Source organism: Miniopterus schreibersii (genome assembly GCF_964146895.1).
Source record: "Miniopterus schreibersii genome assembly, chromosome: 20".
NCBI classification, from domain to species: domain Eukaryota; kingdom Metazoa; phylum Chordata; class Mammalia; order Chiroptera; family Miniopteridae; genus Miniopterus; species Miniopterus schreibersii.
The window spans coordinates 18675317-18699978 of NC_138122.1; the positions used below are offsets into that span (position 1 = coordinate 18675317).

The window sequence follows — 24662 nt, forward strand, 5'->3', positions numbered from 1 at the left end:
CCGACTGCCATTCTAGCGCCGGGTGCTGGGCTGCGCTCTTTTGCGCTGGTGCCAGAGGGCGAGTAGCCTCAGCCGTGCTGAACTTGGGTGGCCCCAGTTTTGCTCAGCTGGAGAAACAGGAGACCCAGGGAAGGAAGATGACGCAGTTGTCCTGCTGGTTCTCTCCGCTTCTGACTCTCACTCCTACCGCTACAGGTGGCCTGGTCCTTTTGCAGGATTCTGTCATTTAATGCACCATTTTTTGTTTTCAAATACATGAGCACCTATTTGTCCAAGGCCTGGCTGCTCTGGATGAGCACTGGACGCGGCCCCCATTCCTTTGTGAGCAAACAAATGACCGGGGAAGGTGAGCATGGTAAAGGCCATTATTAATGAAAAGACAATGAGTGTTCGTGGGGCTGGGGGTGGGAAGAGATTAACCAAATAACTGATATGCATGTGTGCATAACCCATGGACACACACTACAGTGGGGTGAAATCTAGGGGTGGGGTTTGGGGTGGAGAGGGTCAATGGGGGAAAAAAGGGACATCTGTAATACTTTCAACAATAAAGATTATTAAAAGAAAGTGCATCTTAAGCAAATACATGAGAAAAAAAAGCCCTTATAATATATGAACAGAAGTGCTGGGAATTTATCTCCGATGTTGGGGTTTCATGTAGCGGTGCACAGGCAGAAAAGGGACTATTCGGGGGACGGAAGAGCGATTCCTCCCAACACAAGTCCGGAGCTGGCTCTGGGCCCTGCCGGCTGCCTGTTGACAGCTGTGGTTCTCTGTAAAGGCGGGGGTGGGGGTGGGGGTTCATTTTGTCCTCAGTGGACACCTGGCAATGTCTGTAGGCATTTCTAGTTGTCACAGCTAGGACGGGGGCTGCTGGCATCTATGGGTGGAGGCCAGGGATGCTGCTCAGCACCCCGCCATGCACGGGACAGCCCCCACCACAGAGAACGATGTGACCCATAAGGTCCCCAGTGCTGCGGAGAGAACGCTAACACGCAGGGATGGCAGCCACCCCACAACGTGCTCTCCAGGAGCTCAGGCTGCCCACTAGCTCACCCGCAGCGGTGTGGCCAGAAGTGGCCCCACTAGGGCTTCAGGCTACACTTGCCCCCCTCTGAGCCTGGCTGCCTCTGGCAAGAGCCTTGTTCTCACGAGAAGCCAGCTGTGGGCACAGGGGCCATTCGCACTCACCCCGTTAAAGCAACGGCTGTCCGTATGCTCACTCCACCGGCTGCTGATGGCAGGGCGACCCCGCCTGTCACTCTGGCTGTGCCCACCCTCTTTATTTTCTTGAGTTCTTCTAAGAACCCTGCTGAGTGTGGACCACAGAAGGTCCCCTCTGAAGAGCCAGTGAATGTAGACAGTGACAGAATTGGTCAAGAAGAGGGTGCTCGGGAGAAGCAGGTGGAGGCCTGTCCTGCCCTAAAGACCCCTCCAGGGGGCCTCCCCGAGTCCACCAAGGCAGGGAGCGTGTTCTCCCGAGTGTCTGCTGGTGGCTCCCCCTTACCTGGTCACAGAGGGTGCCGATCAAGCCTTCCAAGTCCTGCTTCTCGTGGAGGACCATCTGCTTCTCCTCATATTCCTGCTCCAGCTGCATTTCCAGCTGGCGGAGCTGTGGGCACAGAGGGCAGATTCATGCGCAGGAGAAACGAGCTCCCTCTGGACAAATCCCACAAGGCAGGGACCCTCCCCAGGAGGAGGGGACAATGTGGAGATCCAGGCCCTTCACCCAGTTCCACAGAGGCTGCCCTGGCAATTAGAAGCAGGCGTCTCTGTTGGAGAACTCAGGAGCCTAAAAGCCTGGGAGCCAGACAACTATGGGGAGAGCTGGTCAATTCTGGGGAGTCCCTACCATTCACTGTGAAGCCCCACCCCCCGGTTCCCTATCCTTTCCCCAACAGATGTCTCCTTCCTGTGCCATGGCCTGGCTTGAGTATTTATTAGTCTCCGCACTCTTGAATTTTTTAGGCTCTGCAAGGCACTATATCCAACGTATTAAAATGCATCTGCCTCCCTTATTAAATATATATATGTGTGTGTGTGTGTGTGTGTGTGTATATATATATATATATACACACACACATACTATGATGCAGTAAAAAAAAACAGTTGCATTTGAGATTATTTGGTGTTGGGGACAGCATGTTTGTGTCCCTTCAAAAGTCACCTGCTGAAACCTTCCCCCTCGCAGTGCAATGGTGTTTGGAAGTAGGGCCTTTAGGTGGTAATCAGGTTGAGATGACATCATGAGGGTGGAGCCCCCATGATGGGATGAGTGCCCTTATAAGAGGAGACACGCCAGGGAGCTTGTTTCCTCTCTCTCTCTCCCCCAACCGAAAACGAGGAGGTGGCTGTCTGCAAGCCAGGAAGGGAGCCCTCACCAGACACCTTGGTCTTGGACTTCCCAGCCTCCAGAACTGTGAGTAGTAGATGACTATGATACTGTTATAGCAGCCTGGACTGACTAAGACATCTGGCTACAAGGAACTCATTGAATTTACAGGCGGCTCTGGTTTCTCAGCCTTCACCCAGCGAAGCCAGGCATTCCCGGTGGGCGTGAATCCCCACCAGCCTCTCTCATATACACATCTAACTCCTTCATCCGCCTTCTGTCCCTTGTGCCTTCAGTGGCCCTATTTCACAGATGGACAAACTGAGTCAGAGAGAGGTTCCAAAGTGCATACTCTGAAGTCAATTTTTGCTAAGAGTAGTTCGTATCGGTCTCCTGGCCCCAGGCCCACTGCCACTCCAGCCAGCCATCAGCATTCCTGCCCAAGTTGCTAGCGATTGATTTCCTGCCACGGTGAGGGAGACTGAGAAGAGCAGTCACTAGACAAAGTCAGTGTTAGTGTCGGTCATAAGGAGGAAAACAGCTTTCTTTCCCTCACCTCGCTCTCTCCCTTTATAGATCTGTCCACAGCAGAGCCTAGCAAGGTAGGGGTCACACCTCATGCTCACCGGGGCCCGGGCTCAGGGCCCTCCTCAGGCTTTGAGGTGCCCTTGGGATGCACCAGGAGAGGCGCAACCTTCACCTGAGGGCACATGGGCAGGGACTGAGGGCTTCTGTCTCCTGACCGGTGGAGAGGAAAAAAATAGTGATTGATGGTCACTTAGGTAGAAAGCAAGTTCATTTCAAAACTTTCTTCTAAGAGATATATAAGGCACTCCACTCACATCTGCTTTCAGAATGAAGGCGGGAACAGCTAAAACAAATTTTAAAAAAATATATAAAATAATAAAAACTATATATAGAGCAAGGCAAAGTTTTCTGGAGTGTGTTCTGTAGAATGTTTCCATGCACTCTTCACAGGTAGCATGCACAGGGAAATCCATGCTAGAATAAGTATGGGAACCACCAAGTTAACAGGTTCTTCAGTGCAGGACTTATCAGAGGCTTTGTGCAGGAAGTGCTAAGGGAAGAGGCATTGCCCAAGGTTGACTTCTATCAAGTGCTTCCTAAATGGCTTTTCAGAATTCAAACATTTGCAAAATGAACAATAAAAAAATCTTGTGTCTTGGTTAGAGTCCGGGCTTTGGAGTCGGACAGACCTAAGTTCGAAACCTAGCTCAGCTCCTTCCCAGCTGGGGAACCTTGGGCATGTCACTTCACCTGTAGAAACAGAGTCCTTGTGAGGACTCAATAAGTTGATAGACATTAAGAACCCAGCTTGGCACATGGTGCCCAGTGGGTGCTCAAAGAATGCCATTCACTTCTCCCAAATAGGTAATAATGGAAAACAAGCAGAAACTGGTCCTTTGGTGATAACGTCCAGCACTTCACAGTTTACAAGACACTTTCCCTTCTTTTATGTCATCCTCAAGATAGCGTAGGGAAGGTAGAACGTGTCCTATCATTCCTATCATTCCTCTCATTTCATAGATGAAAAAACAGAGTCTTGGGGAGTTCCGAGACTCACTCAAGGGCACACAGGTCTGGCTGAGCCCAAATCAGTGACTTTTTTCTTTCCAGCCCTGGGAAGTTCTAGAGGGAACACGCTGGGCCCCTTGAGTCGAGCCATGGGAACCTTCAGAGCAAGACCAAGAGCAGATGCCCAGAATGGGCCAGTTCTTATAAACACTCCCTGGAGTGATGACAGGGTGTCAAGGCAGTCTGACCTGTCCCAGGACATGCTCAGCTGGATTCCTGTCTCCCGTGGAAGTCCTGACAGTCACCAAGGGCCCCTCCTGCCCTGCCCAGGAAGGTACTCCACAGTGGGCTCTGCAGGGTGCCAAGTCCTGGCATCCGCCTTCTCTTGATGGATGAATCACACCCAAGAGCAAGTCAGCACTGAGCTTGTTCCCTGGTTCCCCTTGGAGGCCCGGAGGCCTAGAAATCAGTGTCAGTCTTCATCTCCAACGAATGAGGGTTACATTACAAAACTCTGCAACGTTTCCACATCTGCACCTTCCTCGAGTCTTCAAAGGCATTATGAGCCCATTTGTCAGATGAGAAAAGTGAGGCTGTTTGCGAGCTTAAGTGGCTTCTCAAAAGTCCTACCTTTGGTTGTTGATGGAGCTGGGACTAGACCAAGCCCCTGTGACTCCAAATGAACTGGCTCTCAGTGACCAGAGCTGGGTAGGGAGCCAGCATCCAAGGAATGGAATGGATTTTAGCTGAAGTTGAGGGTTTCAGGTCACTTTCCCAATATCACACAGTTGTTACGTTCAAAGGGCAAAGCTTCAAATCAACGAACCCCAACACTCAGGCTCTCAGCCTCCAGTCCAGAGTTCTCTGCAGAGAGACTGCTTAGGGAGCTCATAAGAGGAGTCAACTCCGGGAAATGCTACTCGGCTCCTCCTTGGAGATTCCCAGGGCACACGAGACCCAGCGAAGCCCTGGAGTGACGCCTACGCAAGGAGGCTCGACCCAAAGCCTCCCAGCAACTCCACTTTCAGGATCCATCTTATATTCAGATCAGTGCATCTATAAGGATATTCATCTCAGCATCGGTGTTAAGAGCAGAAAAATCAGAAACCCCCTCAGCGTCCAACCACAGGAGATTTGTTAATAAATCAGGGCACATGCCTACAGCCAACTGCTTTTAGGCCATTAAACCTGCAGGTTAGCTCTGTGTTTACTGACACGGAAGGAAGCCCAGGACAAACTGCCGAGGGAACAGGAGGCCACAAAGCAACCTCTCCCCCTTCGGGTAAACCGCTCTCTACAAACGCGTATGTGTGTGTCTAGTGAGAGAGAGAGATGAAAGAACATTTAAAAATAGTAATAATGATGGTTTCTAGGTGTTAGGCTTTCAAGGACGTATTGCTTTCTTGTGCACTGTTTGAAATGCCTGCAGAGCTCAGATGAAATGAAAGAAATTATTTCAAGGGAAACAGCCAGGTGCTCCTTGAAACACACAAGTCCTTACCCAAGGCGTCAGCCACACGGCATTATGGGCTCTTGGCAGAAATCTTGGGGCGATTATGCTGGGCAGTTCCAGGGGCTTCTGGAAGTTTCTGGGTCCTATTTAAGAGAGGTACTCCTGCCCCAGTACCCTTGAAAGCACTTAGGGAGCTAAGGTCTCAGGTGACTGCCCAAAGAGTCTGTCCCCAGGCCCTGCACCCCCCTCACTCTAAAGAAGAGGGCACCAGGCCTGGGCCTGCCCGGTCCCGGGGGCACAGCTGTACTGGCTGCGTACGTACCCGCTTCTGGCAGGACTGGCGGACATCCTCCAGCTCCTCCTCCTGGTCCTCGCGGTCCTTCTGGTGCATCTGCTTCATTCGCTCTATCTCCAGCTCAAACCGCTGGCGGAGCTGGGGGCAGCAAGGACAGAACATGAGGGCGACCCGCACCCGCGCCCCTGGCCCTCCGTGCCATCCTGAGCATTCCAACTGCATGTTTCATTTTTTGGAGTGCATGGCTGAGAGGCACCCAGGGTGGTCAGAAATAATAAGTGATTAGCCCAAATGCTGCTTCTACCCCTATCCGTGGTCATAACAGACATCACGAATCTGTCATACTCTCTTCTACTGAGTTTCCATGGAGCCTCAGAATCCTTCTCAACACTCTTAAGATGAAACATCTGTCACTGTCCCTGGCGCAGAGATCAGTGCTGGGTTTCCGGATGGGTGGATAGGTGAGCGGATGGATAGTAGGAATGGAATTTTATTTATGGAGATAAGAAAGCCTGGAGAGGGAGATCACTGGCCCGAGACGTTACCTCGGACAATTTTGTCTCTGATCGGTTCCCCTTCCCCGTGGAAAACCACCTTCTTAGGATGCTCTTATGAGAATTAAATGAGATGGTCCGTGTAAAACACTCAGCACAGTGCTCGGCACATAAACATCACTTTCTCTCTCCCCGCTATTTTGCCAACAGAAAGGGCTTCCTGGGAGCCTGACCCAAGAGGAGCAGTGCTCCCACGAAGGAGTCACCTCACAAATGAGCGCCTCCCAGACTTGCTCAGAGCAGGCCAAGAGCTGTGGGGGACGCCGAAACCATGTTGCATGAAAGGTTCTGAAATCCAAGGCAGAAGTCATGGGTCCCAGTTCTAGCTCAAGGTTTCACTTTCCTGATCTGGATAATTGAGAGACGGACCCAAGCTCTTGCTTCTCAGATTTTCCTGGCACATTGGAACGACCTGGTACATTTTTTTAACATTTAAATTCCAGAGCTTCGCCCTAGACCTATGGAATCGGAATTTCCGGGGCAGAGGGCCCAGGAACCTATTCTTTTGAGCCGTCAGCTATCTACGCTCTTCAATGCTAGGGGTCCGTGGAGAAGCACTTGGGACTCAATACCGTGGGTTGCGTTGTAGAAACTCTTTCTGACCAGTTACCACGTTGCCCCGGCACCTCGCGTGGCACCGTGGTCTCCGAGGGTTACGGTGACTGTCCCTAACGTGGAGATTACGCTGAAAACAAAAACAATCTTGGTCTTTGAAAGCGCAGATAATATTCTCTGCTGTGCGGGGCTGGGGCAAAGAGGTAAAGCGATAAGTGTGTGTAGGAGTCCCTGTTACAGTTCTTGGCATAAAGTATGGTCACTTTAAATGTCAACTTCCTTCCTCGCCTTCCTTAAAATGACAGGGGTTATGGCAAGATAATCCAGAATGAGGAGCTGAGGCTAGTAAATAAAATATTTCTTTTTCATTTTTCTTTCCAGCCTCCTGGACAATCCTGACATCTGCAATACCATTTCTGTCAGGCTTATATGAGCGAACATAAAATCTCCGGGAAAAAGCGCTATATTGTCATCAATAAATATCTCCCCGGTGTCTACAAGGGCACCACGCACTCAGAAGTTATGGGAGAGGCTAAAGATGAACGAAGGAGTTGAGTCAGCCTCGCCTCCTGCGTGAGGTAAGGGTGGGCAACTAGGAAGCTGCGTTCACTTTCGGGTCCCTGAGGTCCTTGTAGGACGTTTCTGCTTCTGAGCACCGAGTGGCCCCCCCCCCGTGGCACCTTAAAGAGGTCCCACAATTTGCCAAAGAGCTTGGTTTACTCTTGACTCCCGGTTGCTCTGCGATGTGGCGACATCTTCCATGTCCCTTAATGTCCTACACAGGTGCTCCCCCACCTGCACGAACCTTTACGGATTCATGGGGTTGGCGGGGGGGAAGCCAGGGGATGGACAAGGCTCCGATTTCATTGTACAGATGAGGAGAGGGAAGTGAGAGAAAACAGAGCTTGCCCAAGGTCATAGAGACAGTGAGCTGCCGTGAGGACTGCATCTGGATGGGATGTCACAGCTCCTCAAAGGCCACCTGACTGTCCTGCCTCCGGGCCTTCGCGCAGTCTGTTCCTCCTGCCTGGGCTTCTCCTGGTCAGCCAGCTCGGCCTCACCCTTCAGGTTTCAGCTTCGGCAGATGTCACTTCCCGCAGGAAGCCTTCCCTGACTGTTTCCCCAACCGAGCTCCCAAGACCAGATCTACAAGTTACACTTTCCCATAACACTCAGCACGACTGTAAAGCTCAGGAGGGCAGAGACCGCGCCTGGTTTGTGTGTGACACAAAATAGCTGCTTAATAAATACCGGTTGACCGAGTGAGTTAAAGAGCTGTTTCCTGAACTGCTCCAGGCCCTGTCCCTCCACACCTGGGTCTCAGTACTCAGCAGGACCCATCCTGATGGAGTGGAGGTAAGCGAGAAGCAAGGGCTGGCACCCCAGCCTTCCCTCTCCACTTTCCACTCCCACCCTCCACCCCCTCACCCCCACTTCATCAGAGCTGCTCAGAGTTCCCTGATTTACATAACTGTGCTGCCTGGTCAGATTTTCTTGCAAAAGGGTTCCCAGCTTTCAAACCTCTTCAAAATGATGGTCCCTTACGAAATCCTGCATGAGAAATTTCTTTAGCACTAAGCATCAGGAAAAGCCTTGCTTCCCCTTGAGACACTGGTGTGTTTTTATCTTGAGGGTAATAAAAGGCATGCAACTCACATTTCCTTTCTCTCTGTGGCCGCCAGGAATTTTAGAGCTAAAACAAGTAAGTGTGTAAGATTGCATATTTTGCATATCTGCATATTAATACACTGTCCCCACCCTTCCTTAGCGTCTACTTTAATTTGTGTTTTTCTGGTTCAAGTTGTTCTATTTATATTTTTTTCTATTTTGTTTTTCATACACATTACAAGCTGCCTGAAATTCTTTATGGCACAAAGTGGGCATATAAACAAACAAGCAGACAAATAAAATATTAATTTGGTACATCGTTGAGTGTGCTAGTGCTAGAGTACTTGATATTCCTGCCATAGTCCCCTTAGTTATTTTACATTTCCTGAAGACTAGTGCTCCAATCTTCCTAGACAGTGTGCACATAGTAGGTATTCAAGGCACTGTGGAGTCACATGGCACAGGCCCCAAATCCCATCCCTACCACCTCTCCACACCTCTGAGCCTCAGTTTCCACATCTGTAAAGTGGGGGCAATTAATACTAATATTTCACCAAATACAGTTCTTGTGAAAATTCATGAGATGATATAGGGGGAGAGCTTAGGGGGCAGTCTGGTACACAGACAGTGCTCAGTAAATGTCAGATATGGGTCAACACCGACTAGGCACCTGGCCTCATTCTAAGCTCTGCAGATGTCCTGATAAGCAGGATCAACAAAAACCCTGCCTTCCTGAAACTTACGTCCTAATGGGGGAAGATAGTATCATTGAGCACATTTTTAAAATACTTCCGAATGTGATGGCAGCAGGTCTCGTGAAGGACAAACCCGCTAAAGAGATGGAAAGAGAACTTGGTGTGGAGGTGGGGCTGTGTTCAAGAAGGTGATCAGGGCAGGCTTCTCCGAGGAGGGCACACTGAGGCCTGCAGGAAGGTAGCAACGGGCTAGATCGTGAAGGATATGAAAGTTGGACCTAGGGGTTTAGAGGTTCTCTGGGATAATAGGGAGCCACAGAAGGATGGGGAGCAGCTGAGAGAGTGAGGTGCCCACGTCGTATTTTAATAACCTCCCTCGCATTGGAGCTGGCAAGGGACAGCTTTTCTACCTGCTCCAGCTGCTTGATGGTGTTTTCCTGCTGGTTCTGGATCTGCTGTTGCTCGAGGGCATTGGATTCCAGCTTCCAGAGCTTGTCCTTTAAGCCAGCGACGCTGTTCTGCCCTAGAGAGGGCACCGCCAGCAGCTCCCGCTTCTGGGCCTGCAGCATCTCCACCTCCTGCTTCAGCTTCGAGGTTTCCTGTTCCTTTTGCTGCAGAGACAAAGGGAAGGGAGATCAGGAGTCACATGACCACCCCCCTCCAGATTCACCTCTACCACCTGCGGGATGGTGCTTTCCACTTTTCAGTGCATGCCCTCTCCACTCAGCCGTGCAGCCCCTCATAGCACCCCTGTGGGACACCAGGGCTGCTCTCTGGAACGGCACAGACAGGCAGGGACAGGAGAGCACTGCCATTGTCCCTGGAGTTAGACCTCAAGGTACATAAAGGAAATGCTTGCCCCACTTGTAAGCTGTGCACCTGCTGAAGCCGAGACTAAGATGGATCAGGGAGGCGGAGTGTCCAGAAATGACTCTCCCAGGTTAGAAAGTCACCTGCAGGGTCCAAGAACTTTGGGCTACACCATGAAGAAGCTGCACGCCAGGCCGAGTTTTAGAAGTTTTCCTGGGGTAACAGGGAGCCACAGCAGGGTGAGGAGCAGCCTAGTCAAGTGCCTATATCATATTTTAATAAAGCCCCTCTGCACCGGAGCCTGCATGGGACAGGGCACTGCCCCTGGACGGGGCTACAGTTAACTCCTTCTGTGCTAAGCCTCTCACACCTCAAGGGTGGACTCCAGATGGCCAGCAGCCAGGACGCCTACACAGAATTCCCTCCCTGTTGCCATTCACAGCAGGTATGTGGTAGGGTTTCCTGAGATCCACAGAACAAGAGCCAAGGGGGCTCAACGCCTCCCATCTCTTACCTTCAACTGTTGCTGGAGCTGGCCCAGCTCCCACCGGATGCTGGTGTTCTCCTGGGTCACTTTCTCTCGGAGTCCCTTCTCAAACACTGACTCACCCAGGGCCTGGGCGAGCTGCATGTCAAACCTGTTCAAGCAGAACACATGTCATGGCACAGAGGTGGGGCACCTGGGGCAGGGCAGGAGAGGGTTTGGGCAGAGACAGCTAGCTTGCCGAGAACTGGGGGCGGGGGGAATGGTGGAGGATTTCCTTGATGCCTAAGGTTGTAGGTATAAGGTAGGAAGAATCTGGGTACCAGAAAGCACTTTTTAGGGTTTACATAGAATTTTCACAAAAATACTGAGTGCTTATTTAAAATGTGATAAAAATATAGAGAGATAAAAATTAGAATAAACCTATATACAGAGAATAAAATAAAAACATACATAGAAAAATCTGATCTACCTGGTTTTCCAGTATATGCCAAGAACCTTGACCTCTACCAGGCCCCGGTTTGCTGTCTAATGACCACTGACCGATGAGCAGATGACTGTAGATATCCACACAAACGAGAGATGCCCTGCGTTTCATGTTTTACATGATGTTGTCAGGCTCATGCACTTACAACCCACATTAGAGCATGGTAATTGCTGGTAAAATGCTGGGCATCTGTGCATTCAATCTTGTGTTCATTTGTTTCCCCAGCAGATAACACAAAGACTACAATAGTCCTATTGAGGGCCATCCAGGCATGAGGAAAGGGCTCATTTGAGGCCCACCTGCCCCTCCCGGATGGTGACCACTGGGGAAGAAGTAGTTCCTGGACTGGACATCATTCCATGTGGTTGTCTCAGCCGTCAATCCCTATCTCAGATGAGGAAACAGCAGAGGTGGCTCTGCCGAGCCTCAGTGAGCTGTGACTTTGGCCACTTGCCCTCGGACCACATAGAAAGGGCCACTGCTCCAGGGAGCTTGGTGCGACCGCAATGGCCAAACACGGCATGGGGTTTGGGTCTTGGTGAAAAGTTCTCCCTTGTTACAAGATTATCCAATGTCCCTTAATAACTAGATGGTCATTCTGAGCCTCAGGCTCCTGAGAAAGCCAATCATGGGTCACGCGAAGGAGCCCTACTAGTGGAACTGCCCAGGAGCTTTCTGACCGGCTGCTGTGACATCACTCAAGACGCACTATTGGCTGCCCCTGGATGGAAGCATTGTGATGATAATGACCATCAATCCCAAAGTGCCAGGCCTGGGCTGGGGTCCATGTCGCCCTTCTAACAATTCGGCAAAAACATGTTATCACATCCATTCTACAGAAGAAAGGCGGAGCGATTCATTAGGCCAAATTTCCAAAGCGGCGGAAGTGGGCCCAGTTCTCTGCTGTCTTAGCTAGTAGTCCACCTACCTGACCAGGCCCTGGGACAGAGGGGGAAAGACGGGGGGGCCAGACAGTGACTGATGCTTCAAAAGAGTCCTTGACTCAACAGGCCACTTCATGCCAAAGAACGGCTCCTACAGACTTTTACACCGACCGACCACCTGAGGCCAGAAGGATTTGCATACACCCTTCATCCCACTAGGGACAGGTGTGGTCCAGCCTCAGGTGAGTGTGGGGGGCAGTGAGCCCAGCACAGGCCTTACCCCGAGCAAGCAAGCTGGGAGTTCCATCAGCCCTCGGAACCGAGCTTTGTGACCCATGCAGTAACCGTGGCAATAAGAAGCCCCCCTGCCTCCCCCAGGTGGAACCATTCAGGATCACTCTGAACTCAGAAGCCACTGTCAGGACAGGAAACTCTACCAGCGTGGAGACACCCTTCCATCTTGGGCACGGCAAACTAAGGAAGCAGCTGCATCCAAAATTTGTTGAAATTTCGAGAGAGCTGAGGAAGCTCTGTGAGCCTCTAGATCTCTCCCTCACCATTCGACGGAGACTTCTATGGCCCTCACTGGCTTCCTGCGAAAACACGGAGTCACCTGGGAAGATAGTGGCTGCTACTTGCAATTAGCATCAGAACGCAAATGAACGCCTGCCAAGAGATGGTAGCAGAGTAGAGGGGACCACAGGGAAGGTGTAAGTCCCGAGAGGAGAAAGTGTAAGTGTGAAGCAATGGGGACCTCGGAGTGTGGACATCACGGGGAGATTCTTACGTACCTGGAATGAGGGATTCTACCCAAGCGGGTGAGGGAAAGACCAGAGAGATGGAAGTTTCTGGCTGTGTAAATTCCAGGGGCAGACCCTCTACCCATCAGAGCTGAACCCCTCCACAAGGCCTCTCAGAGCAGGAGTGGAGCCCGCAGACGAGGGCCGAGATCAGCATAGCTGGCAAATCCTGGGGGACGATGGAATCCAAGCCTCTTGCCTTACAGGTGGGGCCCGATGAAGCCATTCAGTAGCAGGTGGAGTCCGGGGACTCCTCTAAAACATCAATGACGCTCTAGCCCAGAGAGGAAGTGTCATCTGACAAGGCCACGCAGGAAATAACCAAGGTAGGACTGAGCCATTTTCCCCACTGCGAGGGCAAGGTTCAGCCAGAGCACCCACGAGGACCTGGAATCAGTAAGAAGAGAACCTCCCTCCCTCATTTGGGGAGGGCAAGCTAACAACCCCCCAAAAGATCTTTTCTTTCTTTTTTTCAGATGAAGAAGCCAGCTCAAGAAATCTCAGGGATCAAGAAGAGAACAGTGTTTACTGCAGATCAAGTTCAAAAGCTATGTCACTCCACGCAAACATAACTCAGCTTGCCATCTCTAGCAAAGAGCAAAACCACGGCCTGGCATACACACAAACGTTTCTCTGTATTTTTATCCTGGACCCTCTATAAGAGGCTGAGTTTCCTCTGCCTGCCTCGTAGGAAATCTCCAGGAGGGCTCGTCCAGCTCAAAACAGGGCCCTACACACCTTTCCTCTCGCCCAGTGAGCTGAACACCTTCGCGCACGGCCAAGGCGTCCAGGGACCGGAGTTTCGCAGGGGCGGGGGTTCTGCGTAAGGGAGACCGCGAATGTGGACTTGGTTCGGTCCAGCCTCCGCCACTGGCAGCTGGGACAGCATCCCCACGGCAACCAGTGTGCACAAGGTCCAGTCCCTGCCAGAATCGTTAACATGACCTGAGAGTCTAAACCCTAAGTGAAAACGGCAGTGACTCGATGTGTGGCCTCAGCCTGTCTCACTTCCCCGTGTTCCACGACAGGGCTACATAAGAACCAGGATTTAGTCCAACTGGATGGACCAGCTGCATCGTTCGGTCTTCTCCACGGGGGCACTCCCATCCCCCACCTGAGGGTTTTCTCTGAGGCTCAGAAAGGCTGAGTGACTTGTCCAAGGTCACACCACTTAGAAAGAGGCGCAGCTGGGACTGGAACCGGGGCGGTGGGACCCCTCGCTCAGCTGCCTTGGCCCTCCATAACGAACTCTTGATGAATGGGGATGTTGAGGCCCAGAGAGGCCCAGAAAGTTCCCCAAGGTCACACGGTCAGTTGGTAATAGAGCTGAGACTGGGTAACAGAAAAGAATGATTTTTTTTTTTTGCTGGATTCTTGGGACAACCTTACAGCAATGAGGTGCGAGGGGCGGGGGGGAGAAAAATTTTGGCCGGAACGAGGCAGTTAAGCCCCGAGGAAGAGGAGCCCTGACAGAAGTGAGGGGGCTTAGGAGGAGTAGCCCCCAGGCGCGCAGGTGGTGGTGGTGACGAGCGTGACTCACTTATTTTGCTTCTTTTCGAGCTCGTGGTTTCGGCTCTGCTGGTTCTCTAGCTGGAAGCGGGTGTCCTCCAGGTCACAGGTCAGGTGGCGGCACTTCCTCTTCAGCTGGTGAGCCGTCCTCTTGGCGCCCTCGTAGGCGCTCTGCAGCTCCCCGAGCTGTGGGAGTAACAGAATGAATCACCCGTTTCCAGCAGCTGCCGTGGGGAGAGAGAACAGACGCTGGAGGCAGCGACCCTGTCTCCACGCATGCTCCCTGGGTCACCTAAGCCTCAGTTTGCCCAGAGGTAGAATGGGGTCATTCCATTCATCCCTTGGGGTGGCTTTTAATTTTTCTCAATAATCCTCCTGCCAATGCCCCCACAGATTTTTTTTTCCATGCCCTTTCTCAACGTGGCAGCCCCTTGAGTGCTGTATAATTCATACCCCGTCAGCTGGCATGATCTGGGGAGCTACCGAGCCAGGAAGCAGCAGAAACGGCACATGGAGAAAATCTAACCGGAAAGCCCCAGAGACGGGCTCAAAGGTTAGAGCAGTAAATGGTGCTGTGGATGGCTGGCTCGCACAGCAACGCGCACACCCGGCTAAAACACACAGAAGCCAAAGGCTCTTGCATCTGCCTGCAGGAAACTCCCTCCCAAATGTCCTAGTTTAGATCTGGGAGAGAAGACAGCTCAGAACACTCGCTCTGAAGAAATGGCCTCATTAAAGTATTGCTTTAAATAAGCAAAACGCTGAGTTAATGAAGCCTGTAATTCTAAATTCAGTATTTGAAGGCAAATGGGATGTTTTCTTATATTCGGCTGCTTGGGAAAAGGTTGCGGTTTTATTACTTTTTAATGTAGCATGACTACCCCCTTTCCTTGGGGATACTGACCCGACTTTATAATTCCTTATTAAAGAACTGGGCTGTTTCCCTGCTCAGTGTCCTTCTGCGTTTATCTACAGCTCAGGATGCCTCCTGGAGGACGGCACTACAATGTCCTTCTTGGATGTGACGGGTAAAACCATCACCACGGCGGCGGATGAGGCTCGCCTCCACTGCTTATAAACTCCCCGGGACCTCACCCTGGCCTACCTCCATCTCTCCCCTCACAGTGAGGAGAGGTATACAATAAACGGACAGGCAGCTACAACCGCAGCTCTCGTGGTGGCTGCCTCTAATGGGGACACCAAGAAATAAAGTGGATTATTACAATACGGAGCGATGAGGCTGATATCTGGAGAAACAATTCAGGGGCATCCAACCCCATCTGCACCAGGGAAGACTTTCTTGAGGGAATGACATTGAAGCTGAGATCTTAAGAATATTAGAGAGGTTGAGGTAAGGGAGAGAGAGTGTTCTAGGAAGAAGAAACAGAAAATGCAAAGGCTCCAAGGTAAGAAAGGATAAGATATTTTTTGGAAGGAGAAAAAACAACAGTGCAGTGGAAGACAATAGAGAGCCCAGAAGCAGACCCACTAAATATAGACAACTGGTCATTGTTGACAAAGGAGCAAAGGCAGAACAATGCAGAAAAGTCTTTCAATCTGGTGCCGGAACAACTGGACATCCACATGCAAAAAATGAATCTAGACACAGACCTTACACGCTTTACAAATTTTAACTAGAATGGATCGCAGGTCTAAATGTCAAATGCAAAACTATAAAACTACTAGAAGACAACATAGAAGAAAACTTAGATGACATTGCGCTTGGCAATGACTTTTTAGATATGACTCCAAAGGCATGGTCCGTGAGAGCATTGATAAGCTGGAATTCATTAAAATTAAAAAGCCCTGCTCTTCAAAAGACACTATCAAGAGAATGACAAGACAAGACACAGACTGAGAGAAAATATTTGTGAAAGACATACCTGACAAAGGAACCATGGCCCAAAATATATAAAGAACTCTTAAAACCCAACACTAAGAAAAGGAACTTAATTAAAAATTGGGTCAAAGACCTTAAAAGACACCCCACCAAAGAAGACAGATGGCAAATGTGTAAAGATGCTCTACATCATAAGTCATCAGGGTGATTTAAATTCAAACAACCGTGAGAGTCCACTACACAAATTATCAAAATCTGGAACACTGACAATACCAAATGCTGACAAGGATGTGGAGCAACAGGACCTCTCATTCACTGCTGGTGGGAGTGCAAAATGGTACACCCACTTTGGAAGATGGTTTGGTGGTTTCTTACAAAACTAAAACATACTGTTACCATACAATCCAGCAATCATGGTCCTTGATAGTTACCCAAAGGAGTACCTAACTATGTCCACATAAAACCTTGCACTTGGATGTGTACTGCAACTTTACTCATAATTACAGAATTGTGGAAATGACCAAGATGTCCTTCAGTTGATTAATGGATAAACTGTGGTACATCCAGACAATGAAATATTATTCAGTGCTAAGAAGAAATGAGCTCTCGAGCCACGAAAAGAGCTAATTCCACACATCTCTTCCTAATTCTACACTCAGAGACAACACTATATTAACTTGAAATTGGCCATGGTGTGAGAATTTACACCATGGAAATTGGCAGTTGACAAGTGCTATACATCGATGTTTATTTTCAGAGAGCTGATATAGCAGCACACCACCAGTTACAGTGTAGAGTGGTTAGAATGCAGACTGGGGGAGGTTGGAGACAATGTAAGACAAGCAAAGAGGCTAAACTATTACTACCTTCCTCAAGAGACCCTAGATAAATTACATTATATTCATAATGGCAAACGGCGCTTTCAGAATATCAGAAAAATGCAGAGACACATAACCACAGCAATAATGGTAAATATATGCTGACATTACGGCAGCCAGGTGGAGAAGAGGAGTGGTTGATAGATCCAGAAATATCCCTAAGAACAGAGGCTGTGTTGGTCTCCTGAACAGAAACACAAGACAAGGCCTTGGGGGCAAAGTGGGAAGTTGGAACGAAGACTCTTGTATTAAGTCAGGACCCTCAAAGAGCTGCACCTCAGCGAGAAGGGCCAATGAAAGTTCCACCCGCTGGCCTGGAAGGTCAAAAAACTTGCTGCCACTCTGGCTCTGGAAGAAAATATTCCCGTAAGAAATCAAAACTGCAGGTCTGGGCCTCATGTAGGTTTAGAGCTCAAACCGACACTTTGCACATGTTGCAAAATTCTGAAACTGAGAATTTAGCATAATCTCAGGGGCTGCTGCCGAAGAAAGTGAAAAAGTGCTTCTTCCAAAGGGACATATGCACAAGCCTCAAAGAAGACTCCCCTTAAAATCAATCAAAATTTTAAAAAATAAAAATAAGATCAACTCACAATAAAAAAGTAGCCACACACACACACAAATTTACCATGAGAGTCAGAAGGAACAAACAGAATGTTCCACAATGCAGACCACCTGGGGCAACTGTGGTGGGTGTAGATGAACAGGTGGAAGGTGGGCTCACAATCAAAATTTACAAAATGCACAAGCGAACCATCCACAGCAGGAGTCAGCATAACTTGTGATAGGGAACCATCTGAAAGAGACTCTGAAAGATCCTTTGGCCGCAGTGTGGCAGGTGGTTGAGGGGAGAGGCCGGAGGCAAGGAGACCAGTTAGGAGGCTACTGCCCTGGTCGAGATGAGAGATGCAGGTGGCCGATTAGAGACAATGGGAATGGATAAAATTCGACTATTATAACAGAACATTACAATCATTTTACTGATGAGAAACCTGAGGCTCAAAATGGGAAGCGATTTCCGCAAGGTCAAAGCAGAAATGGAACTCGGTCGCAGACATCCTGAGTTAATGTTCTCTACACTCAGGTAGTAAAAATATTTTCCATGTCCTGCAGTGACCAGCATTTGTAATAGCAGTGGGGGTGGAGACGCCTGAGGGGTCGGTGCCCTCCTCCGCCCCCCTCACCTTGAATCGCGGAGGTGAGAACCTGCCGGTGCTCTGACACCCGTGGGGTGCAGACTACCTGCTACCTCTTACCTGCTGCTCCAGCTCCCTTCTGGATGCCAGCTCCGAGTCCAGCCTCTCCTCAAACTGCTGCAGACGCTTCCTGAGAAACTGGTTCTCCATCTGAGCGCAGTCAAAGCGCATTTGCCACTCGTCCGCTGTTCCAGAAAGTTAGGGAGACCAGGAGGGAAGGCTGGGTGAATGGGGGTGGTTCGCTTCCACTTGCTTAGCTCTTTGTACAATTTCACAATATGAACAGAGTTCCTGAGGCCTGACCTTGGACCTCGGGTTAGGAAATCTTGCTTTAAGTCCAAACTTAAAAGTGTCCAGCTCAATGCTGGATGCATACCATGAAAAGTTCTCCTTACTCAACCATACACAGAGGAAAACACAGATATTTTTAATCATTTCTCCTCCGGCCTGATCCATGGTGGATTGTGGTGGCTTTGAGTGCAGTGTTGCGATTCAAGTGTTTTACGGCCTCTTCCAACTTCCCTACATCTTAGAAATTTTCTATAATGAGTATGTATGACTTTCATAATGAAAAACAAAATATTTGTGGGTTGGCTTCCTGGAAATGAGCACACAGAGCTGTGAGCCCATATAGCATCGTGACTAATGGGCTCATGAGCTAAGCAGCTCCCTCCTCACTCAACTCCCATCTCTCTCCATAGGAAAGCAAGCAGGGGAGGCTCATTTAGACATAAATCACAGCCGGGATCGACCTGGAGCCAACACGCTTCTAGGAAAATTGTGCTGCGCCCACTGCTGGTTCTGTGCAAACACCTTCCGCACGCCTTGCGTGTCTCCGACCTTGGTGTGTCTCCTGTATCAGAGAATCTCGGCTCCCACGCATTAACCTCACTGGTAACTGCCTGCCCCGGGGGCGGCCAGGATGAGAGGCGCACAGGAATGGGGTAGAAAGCAAATGCCTTGCCTCTCCACCGCCCCCAGGCCTCCGTTCCCCGGAGTGTCCCTGACATTTCTAGGGCATAAACACTCGGGGGGTGCTGACGGAATGATGTCAGCATTTTCTAAAGGCTGAGAGACGTCTGCACTGGGCATCCGTGTCACCTAACTCGTTCCAGCTGCGGAGAGGAGTTGACAAAGGTGCCTCCAAGCCCACCAAACCCTGGCGTGCGGGTCTCCAGGCAGCTGAGTGAGACGGCACCACCAGGAGTTCCCGGGTCTGCTGAGCACAGCTGTCCTGGGGCAATTCGGGGCTGCTCTCGCCTTGTCTCCCATCAGTCAATAACTCCTGAGCGCCTGGCATTGCTCTCACATGGGGAGAGGAATAGCTTCTGCCCCACGGGTAGGGGCACGGATGATGACCCCACTATGAGTATGAGTAGTAATAGTGATAACGTAACTAACAGCCGCCCGGGACTATGCCATGCACACGGCTCAACACTGTCCATTAGTCATCTAGGACAATGTCCCTTTGAAAAATGAAAGACAAAAGACAAGACACAACAATTTCTATGCCCAAAGCCACTCATCTAATAAGAGATGGGATCTAGATTTAAATCCAGAAATGCAATTTCATAGATGTCACTTTTAACCACTGAACTGCCTTCTTCAAATTTTAAATTAAACACACACAGGTACATAGATGATAGATAGATAGATAGATAGATAGATAGATAGATAGATAGATAGATGATAGATGATAGATAGATAGATAGATAGATAGATAGATAGATAGATAGATAATAGATAGACAGATTAGATAAATAGATAGATAGATGATTGATAGGTAGGTAGATAGATAGATAGATAAATAGACAGATTAGATAGATAGATAGATGATAGATAGATAGATAGATAGATAGATAGATAGATAGATAGATAGATACGGGGGTGCCTTGCCATAGAGCCACTATTTTTTTTATCATTCTTTGCATTATTACTAAACAGCACCTGTCACATGGATAGTTTACTATGTAGGATATTGTTGGATTACCTGTTTAACGTCTGCCTGCTCCACTAAACTGTAAGCTCCAAGAGGACAAGGGCTGTGCCTGTTTACTCTGTCAAAGTCTCACCCCTAATGCAGTATCTAGTGTAAAGTAAGTCCTCAGTGTGTGTGATTGAATGAATGAATGAATGAGTGCATGAAATAAAAGGACAGTTTTTGCCACTAGCATCTAATCCCAGGGGTTCCATTCGCTCACCTCCTCCAGTGTGACTCTTCTCCAAGTCATTCAACTGAATTTTCTGCTGGGCTTCTTCCAGCTGCTTCTCTACTTCTCCCAAGCTCTTCTGGGCTTGCTCATACTTGCCCTGGAAGAAAGGCCTGGAGGTTCCACACTGCAGCTGGGTGGAGGCCTGGGCTGGCCACCTCGCCCAGGGTGCCTCCCACACCAGACTGGCCATTCCCTGCACAGTCCTCCCCACAGTACCTCCACAGCCAGGGACGGTCCACCCTCTGCACCACCCTCACCCAGGGCACCTCCAAGGCCAAACCTGAGCAAGACCCAGATGCCCCCCAGGACCTTGAGCATTGGAGTGCATCTTACTTTGGCTTACTGACCCCAGGGGGACAACCCTAAGTACTCCCAGCTGACCTGGTCTCTCTCTCTCTCTCTCTCTCTCTCACACACACACACACACACCCGCCACCCAGGACCACTCACCTTCAGCTCCTGAACCTCGCGGAGGGCCCGCAGCCGCTCTGCCCGCTCGCTCTCCAGCACCTGGCAGGCCACGTCGCCCTTGAAGCGCTCATCCGCAAGCTCTGTGGTCAAGTCAGCAATCTGAGATGAGTAGCATTAAAGCGGTGTCACTCGGTGGGGCCACCAACACGTCTCCCCCAACATGCGCTCCATGGGACCACCCTTGGGGCAAATCACCAGCTCTCTAGCAAGGCAACCCTTCAGTGCAATGTATTATTATTATTATCATCACCCTGTTGTCTTTAAGGTGTTCTGGTGAAACATTTGCATTGCAATGACCTGGGACAGTTGTTAAAATGCAAATTCCAGGATTCTCACATCCCCAAAACCATGCTCTCTGCAGTGGGACCTGGGGATCTGAATTTCAACGCACTCCAGGGTGATTCTTAAGTACAACAAAGCCTGAGAATTATCGCCGTATAAATTGCTAGGCTCTCCTCCTGATCTTGCCTCCCCCTGGGCTTCAGATGGGTTAGATTCGCTTCTGGGCACACAGATGTGTTGGAGCTGGACGAATGATTGTTTGCAGTGGGTACTGAGTATAAGCCAGTGCGATCCAGGAATGACCCAGATCACGCTCCTCACTCCTCCCCGCATCCCTGCGATCGGCATTGATCTCAAACACCAGGACTGTGTTCTCTCCGCCTTAGCCAATTAGTGTGAAATTTAATTTGTACTAATCGGTCTGAGCAAAGGGAGCACAAAATTAATTTAATGCATTAATTTTGTGTTGCACAGAACCCAAGTCTGGAGCCCAAAGGACAATTAGCCTTTTCAAACTGGGGGAAATGACAGGTGCTTTTCACAGAGGCAAGCGGCCCGTGACCATCCCCTGTCCCCACAAACCTCTCCCCCTCTTCCCACATTTAAGGGCCCAAGGGCTTTGTCCATAGAGGTGAGGGGCGGGCTCCACACCCAGAACTACTGGGCAAATGTAAAAAGAAAGCCATTAACAAGGGGGAGAGCCTGGCTTGCAAACCCAGAAGGGTCCTTGCAGATTACTCTAGGACCAATTAACTAAGAGTTATTCTCAAATCTCTCCTGGATCCACCACTTGGCCAAATCACCAGAAACCCTCTTTCTACATCGGGACAATGACCCCACGGTATGCCAGAAAGCAGGGACAGGAATGAATACATTTGCTGTACATTTTGCGTAAACAAACAAATAATATACCCTGAGCAGTTACGGGCATTCATGAGCTTTAAACAGGCCTTCTAGGTTCCCTAGCACCACCACCCCAAAGAGGAAATAACTCCTTCAATGCTGTCACCCACATGTCCCATCTTGAAAATGTCCTTTGGTCCATCCCTCACCTTCAGGATAGAGTCTAAAACTCTAACATGACTCTCATGCGTTCTGTGATCTGGCCCAGCTTCGTGGCCTGACTGTGCACCCCATGACCCCCCACCCACACACAAGGGACACTCCAACCACCAGATGCAGGTGCCAGACCAGGTCCCCACACTCTGTCTCTGATCTTGCTGTGCCCTCTACCTGGATGCCTCCCCCACCTCATCAGCTGGCTATCTCCTGTTCATCCTTCAAGACCCCTCCTCCTAGAAGCCCTCCCTGACCCTATCCCGTCTGGGTAGATGCTCTTCCTTGATCACAGCCTGTTTGAGAGTCAGCTGGGCCTGGGTTCAAATCCCAGCTCTGCTACTCTACAGCTGCGTGATACTGGACAAATCTTCACCTCTCCGAGCCTCGCTTTCCTCATGCAGACGTGGGGACACTAACACGTCCCTCACAGTCTGATTTGAAGGTAAAACTAGATAATATGGTAAAGGGTTTATCGTAGCACCTGGCACAGACGCCTTGCTCATTAGGTGCTACTTTATTAATTCAGCATTATTCATTCATTCATTCGATTCGCACTGAATGTTGGTAAAGAACAGCTAAGATGTACCCTTATCTTCAAGGAGCTCAGCCTGCTGCGGGGCAGGCGGGTGGGGAGGGTTCAAATGCACATTAGTGACAGCGGCGATGCATGAAGGCTTGAAATCAGCAGTAACTACTTGATATGCACCTCCTCACCGCAATCCTAGGGAGACAAGTTCGTAACTAGTACCGTCAGCATTTTACTGACGACGCAGAGGCTCAGGGACCCGAAGAACTTTCCCACAATCCCGCAGCAATAACCACCCTCAGCAACCCTTTGTTCCTTTACCAGCCACGCCGGCTCAGGTCACCCGTTGTACCCATTCCTGACCTTGTCCAGTTCCTGGCTCCTGCATTTGTGTTACGAGGTAGGTAGAAAAGAGATGATGGCTCCGATTTTTATATGGGGAAACTGAGGCATGCAGAAGGCACATCCTAGCTGGGGTCTCTTCTGTGGGGCCTTCGCTAACCCCACTGTGGTCATCTATGAACACGCCCACATTAGGGTCACCGAGCCTCCATGGCACCATCTGCTGTAACCACACCCTCCCGGCGGTTAAGGCCAAGAGACCCTGGCATCCTGAGTCAGATAGGAAACTGGCTGTTGAACTCATATTCCCCGGGGGTTAGGGGGGAGCACCATGTCCGTCGCCACAGAGGTGCGGTGCTGCGGCCCAGCTTGGGACTAGGAGTCAGAAGACCTGGAGACCCGGGAGGTGATCTAAGCTCAGCAACTACTTGACAAGGCCCCTGGCCCTTCCCTTCCCATCCTAGAGATACGCTCCCAGCCACACTCAGGCCCATCAGCACCAAACTTCCCCAGTGCTGTGCAAATGAACTTTCCCAGCTCAATCCGCAGTCCCTGCTGGGTCCCGGGAGGTTCGCTGAGCAATTCCTCACCGAAAAGGGCCACTGCTCGTACTAATGAGGGCAGACGCTGGAGCGCACGGGCCTTAGTCTTTGACCATAAATAAGTTGTTAGGGAAAGTCTAAATTACATTCCAGAGAGAGAAAAAGACACACCTCCCTCATATATCCTCACGAGCTCCTGCAGCCTTGTGGGTGCTTTCTACAAGAAGACAGGCCTGCTTTCTTGTGAAAATAACAAACCCCACTTTGCATCGAGGCCAGCTTAGCTTTTGCACGCTTGACAAATATTTATAGCCGGCCTCTCGGAGGCTCCTCATCTCCTCTCTGCTCCTTTGCAAATGAAGCACTTAAATCATTTTGCAATAATGTTGTTTTTTTTAATAAGCCTAGTCGAATGCAGTTTCCACTGATGAGGCACAACACGTCTTCGTGAAATTTCTATTGACGGTTTCCCCCTCCCATTGAGACCAGGGGGTGGGGTGCAGAGGCTGTGGACGGGGGCTGGGGTGCCTTCACGATGCGTGGCCCTTCAGGGGTGTCCGCTCCCCAGCTGCTAACAGAAAGCCACCAAGAGAAAGCAGGGCCACAGATACTTTTTATTTGTTCCCTAGCCTAGTGTTTCTTAAAGCATAGTCTGCAGCTCCAGGGCCTCCCCAAGCCCACTGACTCAGGACTTCTATATTCTAACATGTCTCCAGAGGTTTCTGGCACAATTTCAAATATGAGAACCACAGCTCTAATGCAGCCAGGCCTCCTGCATGAGGAATGCCTCCGGGCTTGTTAAGGAAGCAGTGAAGGACCCCTCCATCAGGATTCCCTCCTGGATCTTGGAAGATGGGCCCGGAGAAGCTACAGGGTTAACTGATTCCGATGCTCTTTAAAGTGCAAAACAACATCAATATAAATCAATAGTAGCTTTTGGGAGGGGTGGGGAAGGGATCAGAGCCCTTTCTTCAGATAAAATCGTGCTCGGGCCCTCACATGCTACATTGCACCAAATCTGAGCTGCTGTTGATTAGAAGATGCACAGTTATAGAACATCAGAAAAGAAAGTGCTGCCAATCTTTGGTGTAACAGTCCACTGACTGTTAACATGCATCTCAATTCCAGAGATGTACAGAGGTTGAAAATAACGTGCCTCTGAGAATCGATAAAACATATAATAAAACCAAAAAGTTCATCTACTGTAATTGATGCAGGTTTGGGAGTTCGGGAGCCTTTGATCTCTTCCTTGCCCTTCAGCAACTTTGAAGAGATAGTGGCTTCAGAAAATACAAGTTCAAGTTACGGCAC

The 24662-nt window shown here is 50.0% G+C and overlaps 1 protein-coding gene across 1 annotated transcript in view; it reads right to left on the minus strand.

The window, feature by feature from the left end:
• Window positions 1–24662, minus strand: part of MYO18B (myosin XVIIIB) — a 170055-nt gene that overhangs the window by 68724 nt on the left and 76669 nt on the right. Inside the window, exons 26-33 of the mRNA XM_081122587.1 lie at window positions 20580–20699; window positions 20118–20226; window positions 17977–18101; window positions 14034–14188; window positions 10353–10476; window positions 9439–9639; window positions 5644–5754; window positions 1508–1612 (exon numbers count right to left, since the gene is read on the minus strand). Of these exons, the coding sequence (XP_080978713.1) occupies window positions 1508–1612; window positions 5644–5754; window positions 9439–9639; window positions 10353–10476; window positions 14034–14188; window positions 17977–18101; window positions 20118–20226; window positions 20580–20699 (1050 nt within the window). The remainder of the gene's footprint in view (window positions 1–1507; window positions 1613–5643; window positions 5755–9438; window positions 9640–10352; window positions 10477–14033; window positions 14189–17976; window positions 18102–20117; window positions 20227–20579; window positions 20700–24662) is intronic.